At 41.1% G+C, this 19,035-nt stretch overlaps 1 protein-coding gene and 1 non-coding gene across 2 annotated transcripts in view; both read left to right on the top strand.

Annotated features, from left to right (window-relative positions):
• The window catches only part of ROR1 (receptor tyrosine kinase like orphan receptor 1), a 450,213-nt gene that overhangs the window by 239,872 nt on the left and 191,306 nt on the right, over positions 1-19,035 (top strand). The window contains exon 2 of the mRNA XM_020885651.2: positions 16,231-16,302. Coding sequence (XP_020741310.1) covers positions 16,231-16,302 — 72 coding nt within the window. The remainder of the gene's footprint in view (positions 1-16,230; positions 16,303-19,035) is intronic.
• On the top strand, positions 4,333-4,439 carry LOC139035411 (U6 spliceosomal RNA). Its single transcript, XR_011488058.1, has one exon. It is a non-coding gene; the product is annotated as a U6 spliceosomal RNA (small nuclear RNA).

The following is a 19,035-nucleotide window of genomic DNA, read 5'->3' as shown; positions in this document are numbered from 1 at the left end:
GAGAGTGCAGCTATTATATCACTTACACATTCAGAAGACATTTGTTGAGTGCCTGCTATTGTGTACAAGTCAACAGCTCCTGCTGTGCATAATGTAGAGTTAAGTCAGACCTCGTCTCCAGCCTCTATAAGCCTTCAATCTTAGTAAAGAACACTGAAGCAATTGTAGGTCACCTTACAAAATATAAAGTGTCTTAAAAGAGGAATTGATAAAACAGTATGTGATCTCAGAAAAGGGAGAGATTAAGAGGCTCTGGGAAGAGATTCTGGCCCCAACTTATGCTCTGCTTAATGTTTCCCTCTATTTAATTTTAATTATTGATCTCCCCAGGCTATCAATAATGACATGGTACAGGAAACCCAGTCCAGACGGGCAAAGCATTTTAAACTGGAGCAATTTGAGGCAAATTAAGTATTTGAAAATTGCCAGCCATTTAGATCCAACACGCCCAGGCTAATGTGGCTGGAGCAAAAGCGTCTTACTATCTTGTAGGATAATAGTAATCCTCCTAAATTTACCTCTGATTAAAATAATTTCCACTAATCCAGGCGCCCCTCAATCCCATTAACTTAAACAGTTGGTTTCCAGGGACAGGCAGAAAATACAAATTATACTTTCAGCAGATTTTTTCTGAAAATAGTTTAAAAAAATATTTACTCCCCACTCTTTGGAACTTTGAAATGACTGAATTAACAGTGTGCTAGAAGGGATTAGAGAAAACCCAAACCTTAATACTGGAGATGAGATTTCACCAGCAGGGTAACAGTTTGTATGGAGCCAGGTTTGGGCGAGGGAAGATGGTGCTTACGTTCTCCTGGCACTTGATGACACACCAGGGGAACGTTAGGCAAGTTCTCTGGCCGAGTCTGGGTTTCTTCAGCTCCGACCAGGGTATGATTATCTTGGGCCTTGATCCTTCACATGTGGAGTCATGAGCTAATGTCTGTTCTGTGTACAGGCTTTCTTGAAAGGAAAAGTGCTACCTAAATACAAGGTACTTGTATTACTGTGAGGTGCTTGAAATCTTAATAGCTTTTTCAACTGTGTCCAAAGTGGCCTTCTCTTTGTAAATGCTTTAAGTGGATGAGAATCAAAGCTGAAAAGGGTTTTGTTCCTCCCACTCTGTATGCCTAGAGTCAGAGGACTGCTCATTTTTAGAGTGTGTCCAGTTTGCCTATTTGGTGAAAAGCTTCACAAACATAAAAATCCCAGACGTTGAGATCCATGTAATGAAGATACTGGTGGAGATAAAACTGCCTTGCTCTTCACAGGATGATAATTTTCCTCCCAAGAGTCCAATTGGCCAAATTGTTGGTCAACCAATTAAGAGGACCTTCTAGTTAAACATAAATACTTTGCTTTGAAAGACTTTCAAGTGGTACCAATTTTGTTCTTGGTTAATATTCACTGGGCTATCTCAATATTGATGAGATGTCTGACTACTTTGAGATTTTATGACAAAAACAAGAATTAAGTTTAAATCAACCAACTCCCTTTACCTTAGATTCTTTTTTTTTCCTTTTTTTTTCCATTTATTTTTATTAGTTGGAGGCTAATTACTTTACATCATTACAGTAGTTTTTGTCATACATTGAAATGAATTAGCCATGGATTTACATGTATTCCCCATCCCGGTCCCCCCTCCCACCTCCCTCTCCACCCGATCCCTCTGGGTCTTCCCAGTGCACCAGGCCCGAGCACTTGTCTCATGCACCCAACCTGGGCTGGTGATCTGTTTCACCCTAGATAATATACATGTTTCAATGCTGTTCTCTTGAAACATCCCACCCTCACCTTCTCCCAGAGTCCACAAGTCTGTTCTATACATCTGAGTCTCTTTTTCTGTTTTGCATATAGGGTTATCGTTACCATCTTTCTAAATTCCATATATATATGCGTTAGTATACTGTAATGGTCTTTATCTTTCTGGCTTACTTCGCTCTGTATAATGAGCTCCAGTTTCATCCATCTCATTAGAACTGATTCAAATGAATTCTTTTTAATGGCTGAGTAATATTCCATGGTGTATATGTACCACAGCTTCCTCATCCATTCGTCTGCTGATGGGCATCTGGGTTGCTTCCATGTCCTGGCTATTATAAACAGTGCTGCGATGAACATTGGGGTACACGTGTCTCAGATCTGGTTTCCTCGGTGTGTATGCCCAGAAGTGGGATTGCTGGGTCATATGGAAGTTCTATTTCCAGCTTTTTAAGAAATCTCCACACTGTTTTCCATAGAGGCTGTACTAATTTGCATTCCCACCAACAGTGTAAGAGGGTTCCCTTTTCTCCACACCCTCTCCAGCATTTATTGCTTGTAGACTTTTGGATAGCAGCCATCCTGACTGGCATATAATGGTACCTCATTGTGGTTTTGATTTGCATTTCTCTGATAATGAGTGATGTTGAGCATCTTTTCATGTGTTTGTTAGCCATCTGTATGTCTTCCTTGGAGAAATGTCTGTTGAGTTCTTTGGCCCATTTTTTGATTGGGTCATTTATTTTTCTGGAGTTGAGCTGGAGGAGTTGCTTGTATATTTTTGAGATTAATCCTTAGATTCTTAAGTTACATTAAACTTCTCAGTTCAGTTGAACTTTTTCATGTCGTTTGGATTTTTTGGCAGGCATATCATTATATGAGTTTCCCCACACTGGTGGGCCATAGAGAACCCGTGCTAGACTGGTTATATAAGACCCACCTCAGGAGAGTTAATAGTTTAGGGATAGGAGGTCCAAGAATCTGTGTTTGTCTAATATGCTCCCCAGCTGGGTTTGGGAATTGCTGCATTAAATACCCCTCAAGTTGTATCTATGGTAAATAAAATAATCTTTACCAATCGGTGATAGCTGCTACTTTGCTGGGCACTGAACTCAGCTTCGAATATTTTCCTAGTTAATCTTCATCATAGGCCTGCAAGCTCACTACTAGTATGCCTGTTTTACATATGAGGGACTGAGGTTTAGAAGTATGAAGTAATTTGCCTGAGGTCGTAAGTTAGTATGTGACCGACTCGGTATTTGAACATGTCTGATTCTGAAGTCAATATAACCCTTTCATTCATTCCTCTGCCATGGTGCTTCTCATCTAGCATGTTACATGATCATGTCAGAACCAGGCAGGATACGAAGTATGAGTCATGATCTTTTCCCTCAAGATATTTACCAGGTAATCAGAGTGAAAGGAAGAACACTTAACTGATGACTGAAGGACACATGGATCATAGAATTGAGGGCAAACTACAAAGTAGAAAATTAGAGTAAAACTGCAGTCTTTGTCTTTTCAATATAAAGCTGAATATCACAGAGTTAGCAGATTTACTATATTTTCCTGTTAAACTGCATGTTGTTTTTCTGTGATTTAAACATAGCTTAAGGTAGAAAACAGAGGTATCTTATTTGATCTTCAAACATGAGAAAGATTTTATTGATGTCAGCACTACACTATTTCAAGGGGATGAAATTTGTGCATCAGGTATTCTGTTTTATGTATTCCATTTTTTATTGGTCTGGCTAGAACAGAAGTTGTTTAGCTTGTGTGTAATATTATGTTGAATGGACAATTATTTTCTCTCTTTCTAGAGTCAAGAATAAATCAGAAAGGTAAAAGGACCTAGAAATTTAGAAACTCTTAGGTTACACTAGCCCTCCATTACTAGCAGATACTTATATTGCTAAGGAGATTATGACACAAAAGACCCAGTCCTGGTTGAAAACTCAATTTAGGAAGTGTACAGGGCTGGAGCTAAATCACTAAAGCTGGAAGAGACATTCCCTGTTTCTAATAGGAGACTCATGTTAGTAGCCAAGTTCTGCAGGCAAGGGCAGTTACGTGACTATGGCAAGTGAAGACATACTCACTGCAGAGGTCTCAATCTTCGTTCACTTTTTACAGAAGTCAATCCTGTTCTATTCGAAGGAGGAAATTAGATTATTCAGGCTCCTTGTGTCCATTAAGCATCTGGCTCTCCACAAACCACATCCATAAATTGCATCACCAAAATCTTTGGTCAGGACAGAATCTTCTGAGACTGTGCTAAGCCCCTTTACCAACCCCACCCCCATCAACCCCCTCCCCCACTGCCAATCTCCATTCCATCACAGTGTTTATCATATGGTGTTTTAATTCTTTATTTACTTCTTTGCGTCCCTACCACACAGTGAGTTCCATGAAGAAAACAAGTCTTGATTTTGTTCACTAGTGTGTTCCAGCACCTAGATAGGACTTGACTGGTCAGGTACAGAGTAGATACTCTGTAAATATTTGTCAAGTGAATGAATGGATGGATGAATTAATGAACAAGTGAATATGATCACATTAAACTCTAGGTGAGTGCTCGCTTTGGCAGCACATATACTAAAATTGGAACGATACAGAGAAGATTAGCATGGCCCCTGCGCAAGGATGACACGCAAATTCGTGAAGCGTTTCATATTTTTTAATTAAAAAAAAGGAAAAAAAAATAAACTTCAGGTGAAAGTAAGGAGTTTTTAAAGAGATTCTTTGCAGCCATCTACTTTTCTAAATTGTATGCTAATACACTATGACTTTAGGGAACACCTGGCATAACTTAATTTCCTTCCCATTGTGTATAGGACTTAACCAAGACTTCATTTCTTTTGCAAAAAAATAAAACTCTCAGGCTGTCATGGAATTGCAGCTAGGAAAGCATCTTCCTTGGATCTCTTGTTTCTTTTGCGATGTGCGTGACTGAATTGATCAGGGACAATTATAGAGTAATAGACTTCTATTATAGAAAGGATGATGGAATATGAAATGAAAGTGTGTGGGGGCCATACAAAGGGGGAAAATAAATGGCAAACCCCAAAAGACAAAGACAGATGACACAGCAGGATGATAAGAAGGAAAAACTGCCAGGAGGTGCTTTTGAGGGGAAAAGCATATAAGGAAGAGCAGTCAAGTAGAAAGAAGAAGAAAAGAGTGAGGTTTGTTGATGTCGTTCTAAATCTGAGGTGTTTGCAGCACCCGAAAGGAAATGAAATAAAACCTCTTTAGGAAGATAAGACCAATTTCTAAGCTAAACATTTTCCAACATGCTTCCTTCTTTTTTTTTACTGTCTTTGCCAGCTTGCTCTGAAGCCAGAAATAAAGTAGCTCTTCTGTTGCACTAAGCATCCATGAAGTCTAGTGGCACCATGCGTGGATGAGGGAGTGCTAAGTTTGGGTCTGTACATTTGAACTCCTCACTGGGGAAGATTAAGGTTTGAGCCATCTGGAAGTTTCTCTTATAACTTTGTACTAGTCCCGGGAAGAGCCTGCCTTCCCAGTGACAAGTTGAGATGTTTCCTTTTTTCTTTACAGGAAAAAGCAAACAAACCAACCAACCTAGAAGCCCCTGGATTTTGACATGACTATTTGTTTCCTTCTTGCAGAAAGCTGCTTCTGTACAACGGAGTGTGACCATTGTTGATTTACATACTTGTCCCTTAGTGTACCGTAATATTTCTAATATGCAGGCCTCCTCTCAGACTGTAACAAACTCTGACCTTTTCAGGTTTCTGTTCCCAAACTGGGGGTTGTACTATTCCTCAGTGCTGCCTTGGAACCCTCTGATGACCTCTATTGTACCTCTCTTCACAGATTTATGTTTAGAGTTAAGTCAAACTTATTTAACACATTTTCTAACTGGTTTGCTTATTATTGCCTCTTGCGTGCAACCCCTTTGTTCTAGATCCAATTTCCCTCTTACTAAAATACAAAAAATTAGCACAAAAGGCTATAAGTGGGTTTAAAACAGTTTTATTTTTAACAGGAAGAAAATGGAAACAGTTAAATGTCCAAGGCAAATGGTTACAGTGTGGTAGTGTACCTGAGCTGTGGAATATTACTCAGCAGTATAAAAAGAATAATCCATTGATACACACAAGAAATTGGGTGGCTCTCAAGGCCTTATGTGAGTCTGTTTATTATCACATTCTTGAAACAAAGGAATTGTAGAAATGGAGACCAGATTAGTGGTTGCCAGGGATTAGAAATGGTTAGGAGTGAGGGATGGGTGTGACTCTTAAGTGGGTAGCATGAGGGAGATCTTTGCAATAGTGACATAGCTCTTCATCTTGATGCAGTGATAGTTATACAAATCTACAGTTGTAATGAAATTACAGAGTACTGTACACATACATTGTAACAATGTGAAATTCCAGGTTTTTTAAATTCATTTTTTAAATGTATTATTTATTTTACTTATTTTGCCATGCTGGGTCTTAGTTGTGTCACACAGGATCTTTGATCTTCATTGCAGCACACATGACCTTTGTAGTTGTGGCATGCAGAATCTTTTTTTTTCAGTTTCGTCACCTGGGATCTAGTTCCCTGACTAGGGATTGAACCCAGGCCCCATAAAGAATCTTAATCACTAGATCACCAGGGAAGTTCCAAATTCTAAGTTTTGGTAACATGAATACATAAAACATGGTCCACTGGAGAAGGGAATGGCAAACCACTTCAGTATTCTTGCCTTGAGAACCCATGAACAGTATGAAAAGGCAAAAAGATAGGACACTGAAAGATGAACTTCCCAGGTTGGTAGGAGCCCTATATGCTATGGGAGATCAGTGGAGAAATAACTCCAGAAAGAATGAAGAGAAGGAGCCAAAGCAAAATCAACACCCAGTTGTGGATGTAACTGGTGACGGAAGTAAAGTATGATGTTGCAAAGAGCAGTATTGCATAGGAACCTGGAATGTTAGGTCCATGAATCAAGGCAAATTGGAAGTGGTCAAAGAGGAGATGGCTAGAGTGAACATCAACATTTTAGGAATCAGAAAACTAAAACGAACTGGAATGGATGAATTTAATTCAGATGACCATTATATCAACCACTGTGGGCAAGAATCCCTTAGAAGAAATGGAATAGCCATCATAGTCAACAGAAGAGTCCCAAATGCAGTACTTGAATGCAGTCTCAAAAATGACAGAATGATCTCTGTTCGTTTCCAACACCAATCATTCAATATCACAGTAATCCAAGTCTACGCCCCAACCAGTAATACTGAAGAAGCTGAAGGTGAATGGTTCTAAGATGACCTACAAGACCTTCTACAACTAACACCATAAAGGATGTCCTTTTCATTATAGGGGACTGGAATGCAAAAGTAGGAAGTGAAGAGATACCTGGAATAACAGGCAAATTTGTCTTTGGAGTACAAAATGAAGCAGGTCAAAGGCTAACAGAGTTTTGCCAAGGGAACGCACTGGTCATAGCAAACACCCTCTTCCAACAACACAAGAGAAAACTCTACACATGGACATCACCAGATGGTCACTGCCAAAATCATATTGATTATATTGTTTGCAGCCAAAGACGGAGAAGCTCTATGCAGTCAGCAAAAATAAGACCAGGAGCTGACTGTGGCTCAGATCATGAACTCCTTATTGCCAAATTCAGACTGAAATTGAAGAAAGTGGGGAAAACCACTAGACCATTCAGGTATGACCTAAATCAAATCCCTAATGATTATACAGTGGAAATGACAAATAGATTCAAGGGACTAGATCTGATAGACATAATGCCTGAAGAACTATGAATGGAAGTTCATGACATTGTACAGGAGGCAGCAATCAAGACCATCCCCAAGAAAAAGAAATGCAAAAAGGCAAAATGGTTGTCTGAGGAGTCCTTACAAAAGCTGAGAAAAGAAAAGATGTGGAGGGCAAAGGAGAAAAGGAAAGATATACCCATTTGAATGCAGAGTTCCAAAGACTAACAAGGAGAGATAAGAAAGCCTTCCTCAGTGATCAGTGCAAAGAAATAGAGGGAAACGTAGAATGGGAAAGACTAGAGATCCCTTCAAGAAAATTAGAGATACCAAGGGAACATTGCATGCAAAGATGGGCACAATAAAAGACAGAAATGGTATGGACTGAACAGAAGCAGAAGATATTAAGAAGAGGTGGCAATAATACCCAGAAGGACTATACAAAATAGATCTTCACAACCCAGTTAATCACGATGGTGTGATCACTCACCTAGAGCCAGACATCCTGGAATGTGAAGTCAAGTGGGCCTTAGGAAGCATCACTGCAGTCAAAGCTTGTGGAGGTGATGGAATTCCAGTTGAGCTATTTCAAATCCTAAAAGATGATGCTGTGAAAGTGCTGCACTTAATATGCCAGCAAATTTGGAAAACTCAGCAGTGGCCACAGGACTGGAAAAGGTCAGTTTTCATTCTAATCCCAAAGAAAGGGAATGCCAAAGAATGTTCAGACTACCACACAATTGCACTCATCTCACACACTAGCAAAATAATGCTCAAAATTCTCCAAGCCAGGCTTCAACAGTATGTGAACTGGAACAACTGGAATGTGAACTTCCAGATGTTCAAGCTGGATTTAGAAAAGGCAGAGGAACCAGAGATCAAATGGCCAACACCTGCTGGATCATCAAAAAAGCACGAGAGTTCCAGAAAAACATCTACTTCTGCTTTATTGACTATGCCAAAGCCTTTGACTGTGTGCATCACAACAAACTGTGGAAAATTCTTTAAGAGATGGGAATACCAGACCACCTGACCTGACTCCTGAGAAATCTGTATGCAGGTCAAGAAGCAACAGTTAGAACTGGACATGGAACAACAGACTGGTTCCAGATAGGAAAAGGAGTATGTCAAGGCTGTATATTGTCACCCTGATTATTTAACTTCTCTGCAGAGTACATCAGGAGAAATGCTGGACTGGATGAAGCACAAGCTGGAATCAAAATTACTGGGAGAAATATCAATAACCTCAGATATGCTGATGACACCATCTATATGGCAGAAAATGAAGAAAAACTAAAGAGCCACTTGATGAAAATGAAAGAGGAAAGTGAAAAAGTTGGCTTAAAGCTCAACATTCAGAAAACTAAGATCATGGCATCTGGTCCCATCACTTCATGGTAAATGGGTGGGGTAACAATGGAAACAGTGGCAGACTTTTTTTTTTTTTGGTCTCCAAAATCACTGCAGATGGTGACTGCAGCCATGAAATTAAAAGATACTTTCTCCTTAGAAGAAAAGTTATAACCAACCTAGACAGCATATTAAAAAGCAGAGACATTATTTTGCCAACAAAGGTCTGTCTAGTCAAAGCTGTTTTTTCCAGTAGTCATGTATGGATGTGAGAGCTGGACTGTAAAGAAAGCTGGGTGCCAAAGAATTGATGCTTTTAAACTTGGTGTTGGAGAAGACTCTTGAGAGTCCCTTGGACTGCAAGGAGGTCTAACCAGTCCATTGTAAAGGACATCAGTCCTGAATATTCATTGGAAGGACTGATGCTGAAGCTGAAACTCCAGTCCTTTGGCCACCTGATGTGAAGAACCGACTCATTGGAAAAGACTCTGATGCTGAGAAAGATTGAAGGCAGGAGGAGAAGGGGACGACAGAGGATGAGATGGTTGGATGGGATCACTGACTCAATGGACATGAGTTTGAATAAGGTCTGGGAGTTGGTGATGGACAGGGAAGCCTGGCATGCTGCAGTCGATGGGGTTGCTGAGTCAGACATGACTGAGCGACTGAACAGAATTGAACTGAACAGAATACATAAGTTTAATTGGAGAGAAACTGGTGAAAGATACATGTGACCTCTCTGGTCTTTACACACCATTTTGATTTCTTGTGGGGACATTTTTCCCTACCCTAGCCAAGTCCTAGGTGGACTCAAGTGCCCTAGCAACTTCTCTGGCTAATGGCGGAAGTATTTAAAGCCCCTCTCTCAGAGTGGGGAGATTTCCCAGGCTCTCATAAAGGCTTTAGGCAAAAACACAGATCTCCTTCTGGCCACATTTAGTTTTCCAATGTGTATTGCTAATGCAGCCCCTAGCCTGAGGGACCTGTGTTTATAGGTATCTTCTCCATCAGCTTCTACTGAACTGTTTTCTTCTTTTTTGACACCTTTCCTTTCCTTTCCTTTCAGTTATCAGCTATACATTATATTTTTTCTTGTGGTACTTTACTCAGTACTCTTGATGTTTTTAGCCTAGTTGGGGTAGGGGTGTGGGGAATGACTTGTAGGAAGGGGAGTCCATATCTGTCCATTTCTGTGGTAAAGAACATGCCTGCCAATTCAGGAGATGTAAGAGGTGCAGGTTCGATCCCTGGGTCGGGAGGATCCCCTGGAGAAGGAAATGGCCCCCACTCCAGTATTCTTGCCTGGAGGATCCCATAGACAGAGGAGCCTGGTAGGCTATAGTCCATGGGATCTTGGAGAGTCGGACATGACTGAAATGACTTAGCACACAGCACTCCTCTCCCAATAAACTGTAAGTTTTTGAAAAATGTCATGGACCAGGTCAAGCTTTTACATCCCAGTTCTTATACCTAGAAAGTGTTACTTGTTTTGAGTGAATGGATGAATGAGTGAGTGAATCTCTAGAGTTCCATGGAAGAGACCCCAACTATGGTAGTTTTTAAGTAAGGTAATTTTCAAAAATATGTGTATTCATTTTGAAGAAGATGTGTGCCATTATGGTGCTTTGTGTAACATAATTCCTTTAAATACAAGAACTGCATATGATCCATAGTATTAATTCAGCAGATTTAAAGAAGGAAATAATATTTCCAAAGGAAAAAAGACATTTAAGTGTGATTCAGAGAGTATTTCCTCTCTTCCCTCTGTGTCTCTCACCACCTTGGGGGGTTTTAGAATTAGGGAGCCAAGCATTGATGGGGAGGAGTGTGGCCTCTGGTACTGGTTGTCAAACTAAGTTCTGCTGAACTTGGAGTTCACAGGGGTCCTCTGGAGCAGAAGGGGGTTTAAGCTAGAGAGCAAGCAGTTGTGTCTTTTGGCATCACCCGCCCCCCATTTTGGCATCATTGGAGACAGTAGCTCTGCTGTAGACTGCCTGGGTTTGACCACAATTCCTGTGCCACCCCAGCAAGCTGAGTAGACAGGTGCCCTGATTCTCTACCTCGGGCTGTCCAGTCTTGGAATGAAGTTAATGATGGTACCTGCCTTACGGAATTGTTGAGAAGATTTCTGAGTGTCAGCTTCTCAGACACTGAGAGGACAGTGTACAACTGTCCTGGACAACTTTTTTTTTGTTTTTGCAATTCTCTCTATATAAAAATATGAATAATACTACAGAATTCGGTATATTTTAAATTTCTCTTCAACAGATTAATGACTGCCACGTGAACCATAATTGTGCCATTGACAAAGTCTTTATAAATTTTATTAAACATGTGTAGGTGGTGGTGTTGGGTATTGGAACAGTTTAAGGCTGCGGAATTGTGCCTTCTTTCTTTGTGACTGTACTGGTAACTTGTTTGGAAGACTGCATTAGACACCCACATTTAAGGTCACTGAGGTCATTGTAGACACTCAGTGTAGTAAGTCTCCACCCCTGCGCACCCCACACGTGAGGGAGACGCTGACTCTCCTCAGTAAACACCCTGAGTCCCCCGAGTGGAGCGGCCCCTCATGCGGGACCCTCGGTGTGGGATGGTTGTGAACTGAGGGCTGGAGTCAGGCGCAGGCTGACTGACCCCCGGAGCTGCTGGGGGATGTGGCCTGCCTGCCCTTCTAAGGAGAGCAGGTTGTGGCTTTCCCAAACAGGTACCTTTGCTGAAGCTGACGCACCTGGCTGTGGGCTTCTCCACTGAGGTGCTGGTGGGAGGAAGGGATCAAGGCCAAGAATGTTGTGTGTAAGCTGACACTTCATACCAGAGATTGTGAAGTCTCCTTCCTGCCTTCTTCCCCCAGATGATCACAGACAGAAGCCTTCTTTTACCACAGAAGATAGGGCGCCCCTTTTGTGTGACCATCGCTGGCTCTTTGGAAATTCCCTGTGCATCTCTCTAAACTCAGTCTCTAAGGAGACTTATCATTCTTACGGGCACAATCAAGGGAAGGTGGAGAGCAATGAGAAGGCAGTATGCATTTATTTCTGTTTTTAAAATTTATTTTATTAAAGCATGCATTTATTCCCAAGCCATTTCTAAGGCCTGTATCTATCTTAGAACTGTGATTTTGGCCAAGTCTCTAGACTGCTGTGGGCTTAATTTGCTTCATCTGTCAGATGAGGAAGTTGTATCAGATAAGAGGATTAAAATATCTTTTGTTTAAAGCATTGGTGCCTTTTCCATACACCTGAATACGTAACGCAGAGAAATGTGGAATTCTTCCTGTTGAAGAAGGAGCTATTGCCTGGGTCTCTTGTCTTCTGTACCTTCAAATCCTCCAAGGTTCCCTGTAAGGATACTTCCAGAAATCCTTAGGCTTGAGTCATGGCCTAGTTGAACTTGTAAGAAATTAGAATACTGAAAATAACACTGCATGACACTTCAGTTTTATATCTAAGGAGAGAAGGACCCACATATGTATTGCCACATTAAAATGTGCACCCTTTTTAAAAAGTTATAAATTTGTGAACTCTGGGCAGGGGGAAGCCCCAGAGTGGTTGGTTATTAAAGTGTGACACGCAAGCAGCAAAAAACCTGCAAAAAACAAAATACATAGCTTGCTAAATAAGTCTTTGGCCTCTAAGGCCCACCCAGCTATCACATTGTAGAACTCAGTGTTACTGGCTAGAAAAGGCCCTGGGATAGCCACTTGTTCCCTCACACTTGGCCTTTGTGACCACTGGGCTGGCCACTAGTCTCATGAGAATGCTGGTTCGTGCCTGTGTAACCTCAACTTGTCACTGGATCAGGATACAGGATGTGGCGTGGCTGGGGGCTTCTTGGAAGAGCTTGTGCATCCTGTGAACATGGGGTCGCTCCCTGCCAACTGCTGAGATGAACCAGTAATCCTTGTGGAGAGCACAGGCTTTTATCAATGAGAAGGATTCAAGGCTTATTATTTTTTTTCCTTTGCTCCAAATAACACTCCCACTGTTCAGGCTTAAATACCAAAACCTTATGGTTTGCAGAATCGGTGCCAAAAAGTCACTCATCAGTGAAACTGCAAAGATAATAGCTCCTATTGATCAACTCTGGAGAAGAATGGCTTGCCCTCCTGCAGAGGTCAGGAAAGATAAGGGATGGAGTTTTCTCAAACATGCTGGATTTGCCTAAATTGGATAAAACCACATAAAAACACTGATGTTCTAAGAGAACTGGTGACTGATTCAGGAAAACCTCACAAAATGAAAAGATCATCTTGGATTAGTAAGGCATGCAAAATAGTCTTTCTTAAAGTACAGCAAATGTGTTATTTCAAACTGAGACAGTGACACAGCCACTAAACTGGAGTATATCCACGCAGACTATGTCTATCTGCCTTTCTAGACAGAGGGAGAGGCACGGAAGATCTTGAGTATCTACTCTATGTTGGGCACTGTCTTGGGTGCAGGACCCTTTTGGTTGAGAATCTGCTCTAGTCCTTACCACATTCCTATGAGATGGTTTGTATTGTCCCCATTTTCCAGATGAGAAAATGGTGGTCAAAAGATGTTAAGTAACTTGGTCCTGATTACAACATTAGGAAGTGGCAGAAATTAGTATTTTAATGTAGGTGTGTATTTTCATTAAAAATTCTACTGTCTCCTAGTTGGCATGTATTAATTTGCTATTATCACAATGATGTTACACAAAGAGGCTGCTAGTCTGGTATTAAATATCTCATCCTTTTGCCACAGTAAAGAGAGTAAGAGAGGAACTGAATCCATCACTGGAGGTCTCATAGGGTCAAGACTGGTGGTCACGTCTCTCTAAGGCTGCTGCTGACCTTGGAATCGTGGCTGCTTAAATCAAGATGTGCTCAATTTTTCTCACTTAAGATTCACTCTTCTTTTCTGGAGGTGAGGGGGAAGCTTATTAAACATCCTTTTTGTGAGGGACAATTACTAACATTAAACTTTTCGTGTTAAATAATCCAGCCTTACTTAAAAAAAAAAGTAGCCTAAGAAGATAATATTTGTCAGGGAGAATATTCATATTTGAAACTTTTATCTGTTTTTATTATCATTTTATCTGAAGAGCTGAACATGTGGTTATCTCAAGGAATAGATCTTGAAGCTGAGAACAAAATTCCTCAGAATCATCACAATCAATTAATGAGGTTATGAATTGAAATTATCTTTGCTGTAGCCCAAGAACTGAGTGGTAATTAGTGTCCAGGGACACGTGGGGGAACAATTTTACTGTTAGCAGTGCCAAGAATCTATTCATTTGTCATCAGTCTCAAATTATATTCAATCAGCAATTCAAATTCAGGCTGGAAAAACCAAATGACATATAGCTAACTTTCTATAAAATTAATACTGTAAAATGAAACCTATGTTTCTGGCAATTTAGCTGTGAGCAGCAGTAAGATGAAGCTATGAAAATATTGAATGTAAATGCTGTCAAGATCTGTTTTAATCCCACCACTTCCCCACCCTTGCTTCTTGCCTGAGTGGCCGCTGTGGCTGCCATGCTTCTATTCCCAAGCTCCCCGAAGTCTGGGTACTGGAGTGCTTGATGAGCCTTTTTATAAGAGGAACCACAGTAGTCCAAAATACTGCAAACAAGGGGCCTTTATTCAAAGAGCCAAAGTGGGTGGCGGCAGCAGGGGGTCAGAGTGGAGTTGTGGTTGGAGTCACACGTGGAGGGCTCTAGAATGTAGACAATTAGCACTTCCTGGTAAAATCACCTGCATGAAACACCCATTTCGAGGACAAGTGGTTGATAACAGGAGCACTGCTTTCTCCTGTGGTTTTCTGTTAAGCAGTTTTCTTACTTGGGCAAATTTTCCTTTTCGGCTTCATATTTTGGAATTCTGTTTGCTGTAAGATCCCAGCCATACTGCCCATCTGACTTCGGTTCCCCTGAAAAGAATGCATGCTGTTGTTGGCTCAGGATGTGGGAGGTGACTGGGGCCTTTTGGGGTGGGTAGGTTTTGTGGGGCTTTTCTACTTTCTTTCCCACCTGTTTTCTTTCCCACCTGGATAGGGGAAGAAGAAAGTCAAGAAGGTCTGCACAAACCAAACAACCCCTTTGTCTGCTGTGCACGGCAGGCTGATTAGAGACTCAGTAGACAAGCTAGAAGCGGCCTCGGCAAGGTCTCAGTGGGTAAACATCCTGTCCTTGGCAAAGCTCACTGATGACGGCATGTGGCTTCTATGGCCATGTGGCAGACGGCCTCCATCAGTAAATAAGGAAATGTAGAAGAAGTGTAGAAGAGCTTATCTCGTGAAAAGGTGAAGCCAGAGAGAGGTAAGGGGAAAAACAAGTCAGCTTTCAGACTTGAGAACTGGGCAGCATGGGCTGCCAGGAGGCATGTGGATGGTAGAGTCAGACAGACCTAGGTTTAAATACTAGTTCTTCCTCTGCCTTGCATTCTAACACAGATCCATTTTCAGTGGCTACCTAAAATACCATGTTGAAAGGCTGTAAGGCAGATCCCAGGTTTATAGGCAAAAGGATCCATAATTGATCAATGATATCTGAAGAAAGGGGATGTGATACCATGGGTGCCTTGGATCTAATGACCCAGTCTCTGGGCTTTCTGAGATCCTGCCTAGCACAAAAGTTCTGTAATATAAGTGTGTGTGTGTGTCTGTACATGGCCTAAGGGGAGATTAATGCAATCCTATTAAAATGTGCTAGTAGGATGTGTCATGGGTTAAATATTCAAAAATAAAAGCATTGTTTGTATATTACAGTATATCATAAAGAGTTTTAAAATTTTCATAGTGTATCATGTCCTTAATATTTTGGATTTGCATATTTACTTTATGGTGGTTTTTAAAGTTATCTTTGAATTTTGATTACCACAAATTAACTCTCCATATTCAAATACTTAGCTTCCACTTGTATTGACTGAAGGTTTCAATATAGAGAAATCAATTTGTCTATTAAAAGAAATGCTATGAATTCACAAACACAAATGAAACCAGCAGCAGGAGCAATGTTGATCTCATGTTTCATGGAAAGACTGTTGACTCTCTTAACCTAAGACTGGTCTTTCATCAAGAAAAGGAAGAATTTGTATTTGATCATGTTTGGTCATTTCTGCAGGTTTCGTTTTTTGTCAATGAAATATTTGTATTTAATTTTCAAGCCTGTGTTTTAAAGGAAAAGATCTTCAAATCTAGCCTCCAGTTTGTTTGTCTGGATAGCCTGTATAATACAGGCGCCTCTGCCTGGCAGGCAGAGCAGACATTTAAGTTTAATAAGCTATGGGACTGCGTGGTCTCTCTCGGAAGGCAGGGCCATTGGAAATCTCCTGTAATGCTTCTAACAGCCCATAAGTTACTATATTTAATATTGCCCTTGTCTTTCTCCCCTCCCTTCTCTTTCTTTTCAGAAACAGAGTTGTCAGTCACTGCTGAGTTAGTGCCTACCTCATCATGGAACATTTCAAGTGAGCTCGACAAAGGTACACAGTGGGGACACGCAGGGCGGAAGCGGAGGAGGGGAGGCGTGAAACGCCGGGTTTAATCCTGGCATGGCTGTCCTTGAAATCAACTGCTTTTTAGATCACCAGAAGGAGCAGGGGCCAAAATAAATCCCCTGTTAACTTTGTGATCAGTTAACATTTAATTACTTGGAATTCTATTATTTCTGGAGAGGTTTTTTTTTTTTTTTTTTTTTTGCCTCTCTCTTTCCTTTCCCTTCTTCTTCTAAAGAGTTCCACATGGTAAAAATGCTTCAAGATGTGAAAAAGGGTAGTTTCTGACCTTCCTGACACTGCATCCAGTGGATCTTATTTAGAGGATTTGATTCTGCCTGAGCCAGGATTGATCAGAGATGTTTGTTGGGTGACCTTTTATGGTGAGTATTTGATGTGCTTGCAGGGTTCAGGGCAGAGTATCTGGAAGGTTTGTAATTGCCTGCGTGTACAGATGGCCACTTCCTGTGTGCAGCTGAAGAACAGGCTCCTGCTATGCGGCTGTTGTAGCGTTAATTAAGCCCCACCATATGCTAAACTCTGGCTACTCTATAGAGATCCTATGTCCTGGAAGATAAATCAGGCCACGTTCAAACCCCCTGCAATTGGCTCATCCTACCTTTCCAGTTTATTTCTCTTTAGATTGCTCTTTTATGTGTCTCCAGGCAGCTTTCTGTTTCATTGTCTATACCCTGTGCTTTTCTGCTTCTGCCTTTTGTCTAAGCTGTTCTTTCCATCTGAGTTGCCCTTCCTTCCTTGCCAGTCCCCACTCTGTCCCTCTACCAGGCTTAATCGCTCAGTCATGTCCAATTCTTTGTGATTCCATGGACTGTAGTCCACCAGGCTCCTCTGTCCCTAGGGATTCTCTGGGCAAGAATACCGGATAGGATCACCATGCCCTCCTCCAGGGATCTTCCCAACCCAGGGATCGAACCCAGGTCTCCCCCACATTGCAGACGGATTCTTTACCGTCTGAGCCACCAGGTAACACATTACTTAAGTTTGAGCATATAGTCTATATTAGCCATAGTCTTATCTAATCCCTCAGCAGGAAGTAGCCTTTCTGTATTTGGAACCCCATAGTCTTTTCTTATGTTCATCTCTCAGCATTTTCTATGTTATATCATGGTGATTTACATAATTGTCTATCTTGCCCTTAAACCTGGAAATTCCTTGTAGGTAGGATATCTATTTTGTTCTTTCTTTTTTTTCTTTCTCCTGTCTCTATCAAAAAATCTAGTACATACTCTCATTCATAAGAAATTCTCAATAAATATGTATGGAATGATGAGTGAGTCTTACTGTATCTAGAGTCATATATATGGATGGGCTATACCCATATATATGTGCAAGAATACTCACATTCAACAGTCTTATCAAGTTTCTCATTTAATTCAGGCATGATTCTAGGTTCTGGAATTATAGTGATGAAAGGAGCTCAAAAGTCACTGTCAAAAATTGCTTTTTATTTGTCTGCTCATGTATTCAATGGGAGTTGGATTTCCTCCCTAAGGAAAGAGACTGTTACTTTATCAAACAATAATAGGCAAATTTAGTTTGCTGGTAATGCTTTTTAGGCATTTTAGAGTGGCAGAATGAGGTGAGATGTCTTTTCACCTTAGATCAGAGGACATGTGGGGTAATTTTTATTGTCATATTTGATGTGGACATTCTTTTTCTTTTAAAAAAATATTTATTTGGCTGTGTCAGGTCTTGGTTACGACACACTGGTTCCTTAGTTGTGACGAATGGGCTTAGTTGCTTCATGGCATGTGGGATTTTAGTTCCCTGACCAGGGATCAAACCCACATCCCCTGCATTGCAAGGTAGATTCTTAACCATAGGATCACCAAGGAGGTCCCTGGGCATTCTTTTTCTAAGTAAGAATTAAAACAGAGGCATAAAATATGTTATACCTCTCCATCGTCAGCACCAAGCACAGTGCTTAGGAAGCAATAGATTTTCAACAAATATTTGTGGATATTTTTAATGGAAAGAAAGAAATAAAGTGCACTAAATGTACCTACTCTGTGCCAAGCACTGTGCCCAGGGCTGTCAAGTATGTGAATTTCCTTGGCAAACTCTTAATGGAACTAACAGAAAAGAGGATATCTTTGCACATTGCATGTTGCTGATCAAGTTCCAGTTATGGCTCTAGAAGGACATAATGTGTGTGTGCTCAGTCGTGTCTGACTCTTTGTGACCCCACGGACTGTAGCCTGCCAGGCTCCTTGTCCATGAAATTTTCCAGGTAAGAATACTGGAGTGGGTTGCCATTTCCTGCTCCAGAGGATCTTCCTGACTCAGGAATCGAACCCACATCTCTTGCATCTTCTGCATTGGCAGGTGGGTTCTTTACCACTGAGCCACCTGGGAAGCCCCAGAAAGACATCAGTATATGCCAAAAAAGCAACAAAGCTACCAGTAAGAACCTAGCCTGCCAGGCTGTGAATTTCTAGCAGACTAGCACTATAATTATCAGCTGTTGCCCTTCAAGAAAGAAGTACCCTCAAGAGTAGAGAACCTACTGGTCAAAGGGTAACACTAAGGCAGTGGCCGAACTCCTTTGATTGGTTAGCGTGGCCTCCCAGAGAGCATGGATGACTTTCCAGGGATTCTTGATGTCTTCTTTCTCTAGAAGATATTTAGTATATGATCTCTACTTCCCATTGAGAGTGTAAGTGAAAGCTGATTGATTCATTTGTTCATTGAATGATGAAA

Source organism: Odocoileus virginianus, chromosome 5 (genome assembly GCF_023699985.2).
Source record: "Odocoileus virginianus isolate 20LAN1187 ecotype Illinois chromosome 5, Ovbor_1.2, whole genome shotgun sequence".
Lineage (NCBI taxonomy): Eukaryota > Metazoa > Chordata > Mammalia > Artiodactyla > Cervidae > Odocoileus > Odocoileus virginianus.
Note: the sequence above shows the minus strand (reverse complement) of the source record. Positions and strands in the feature narration are given on the sequence as shown.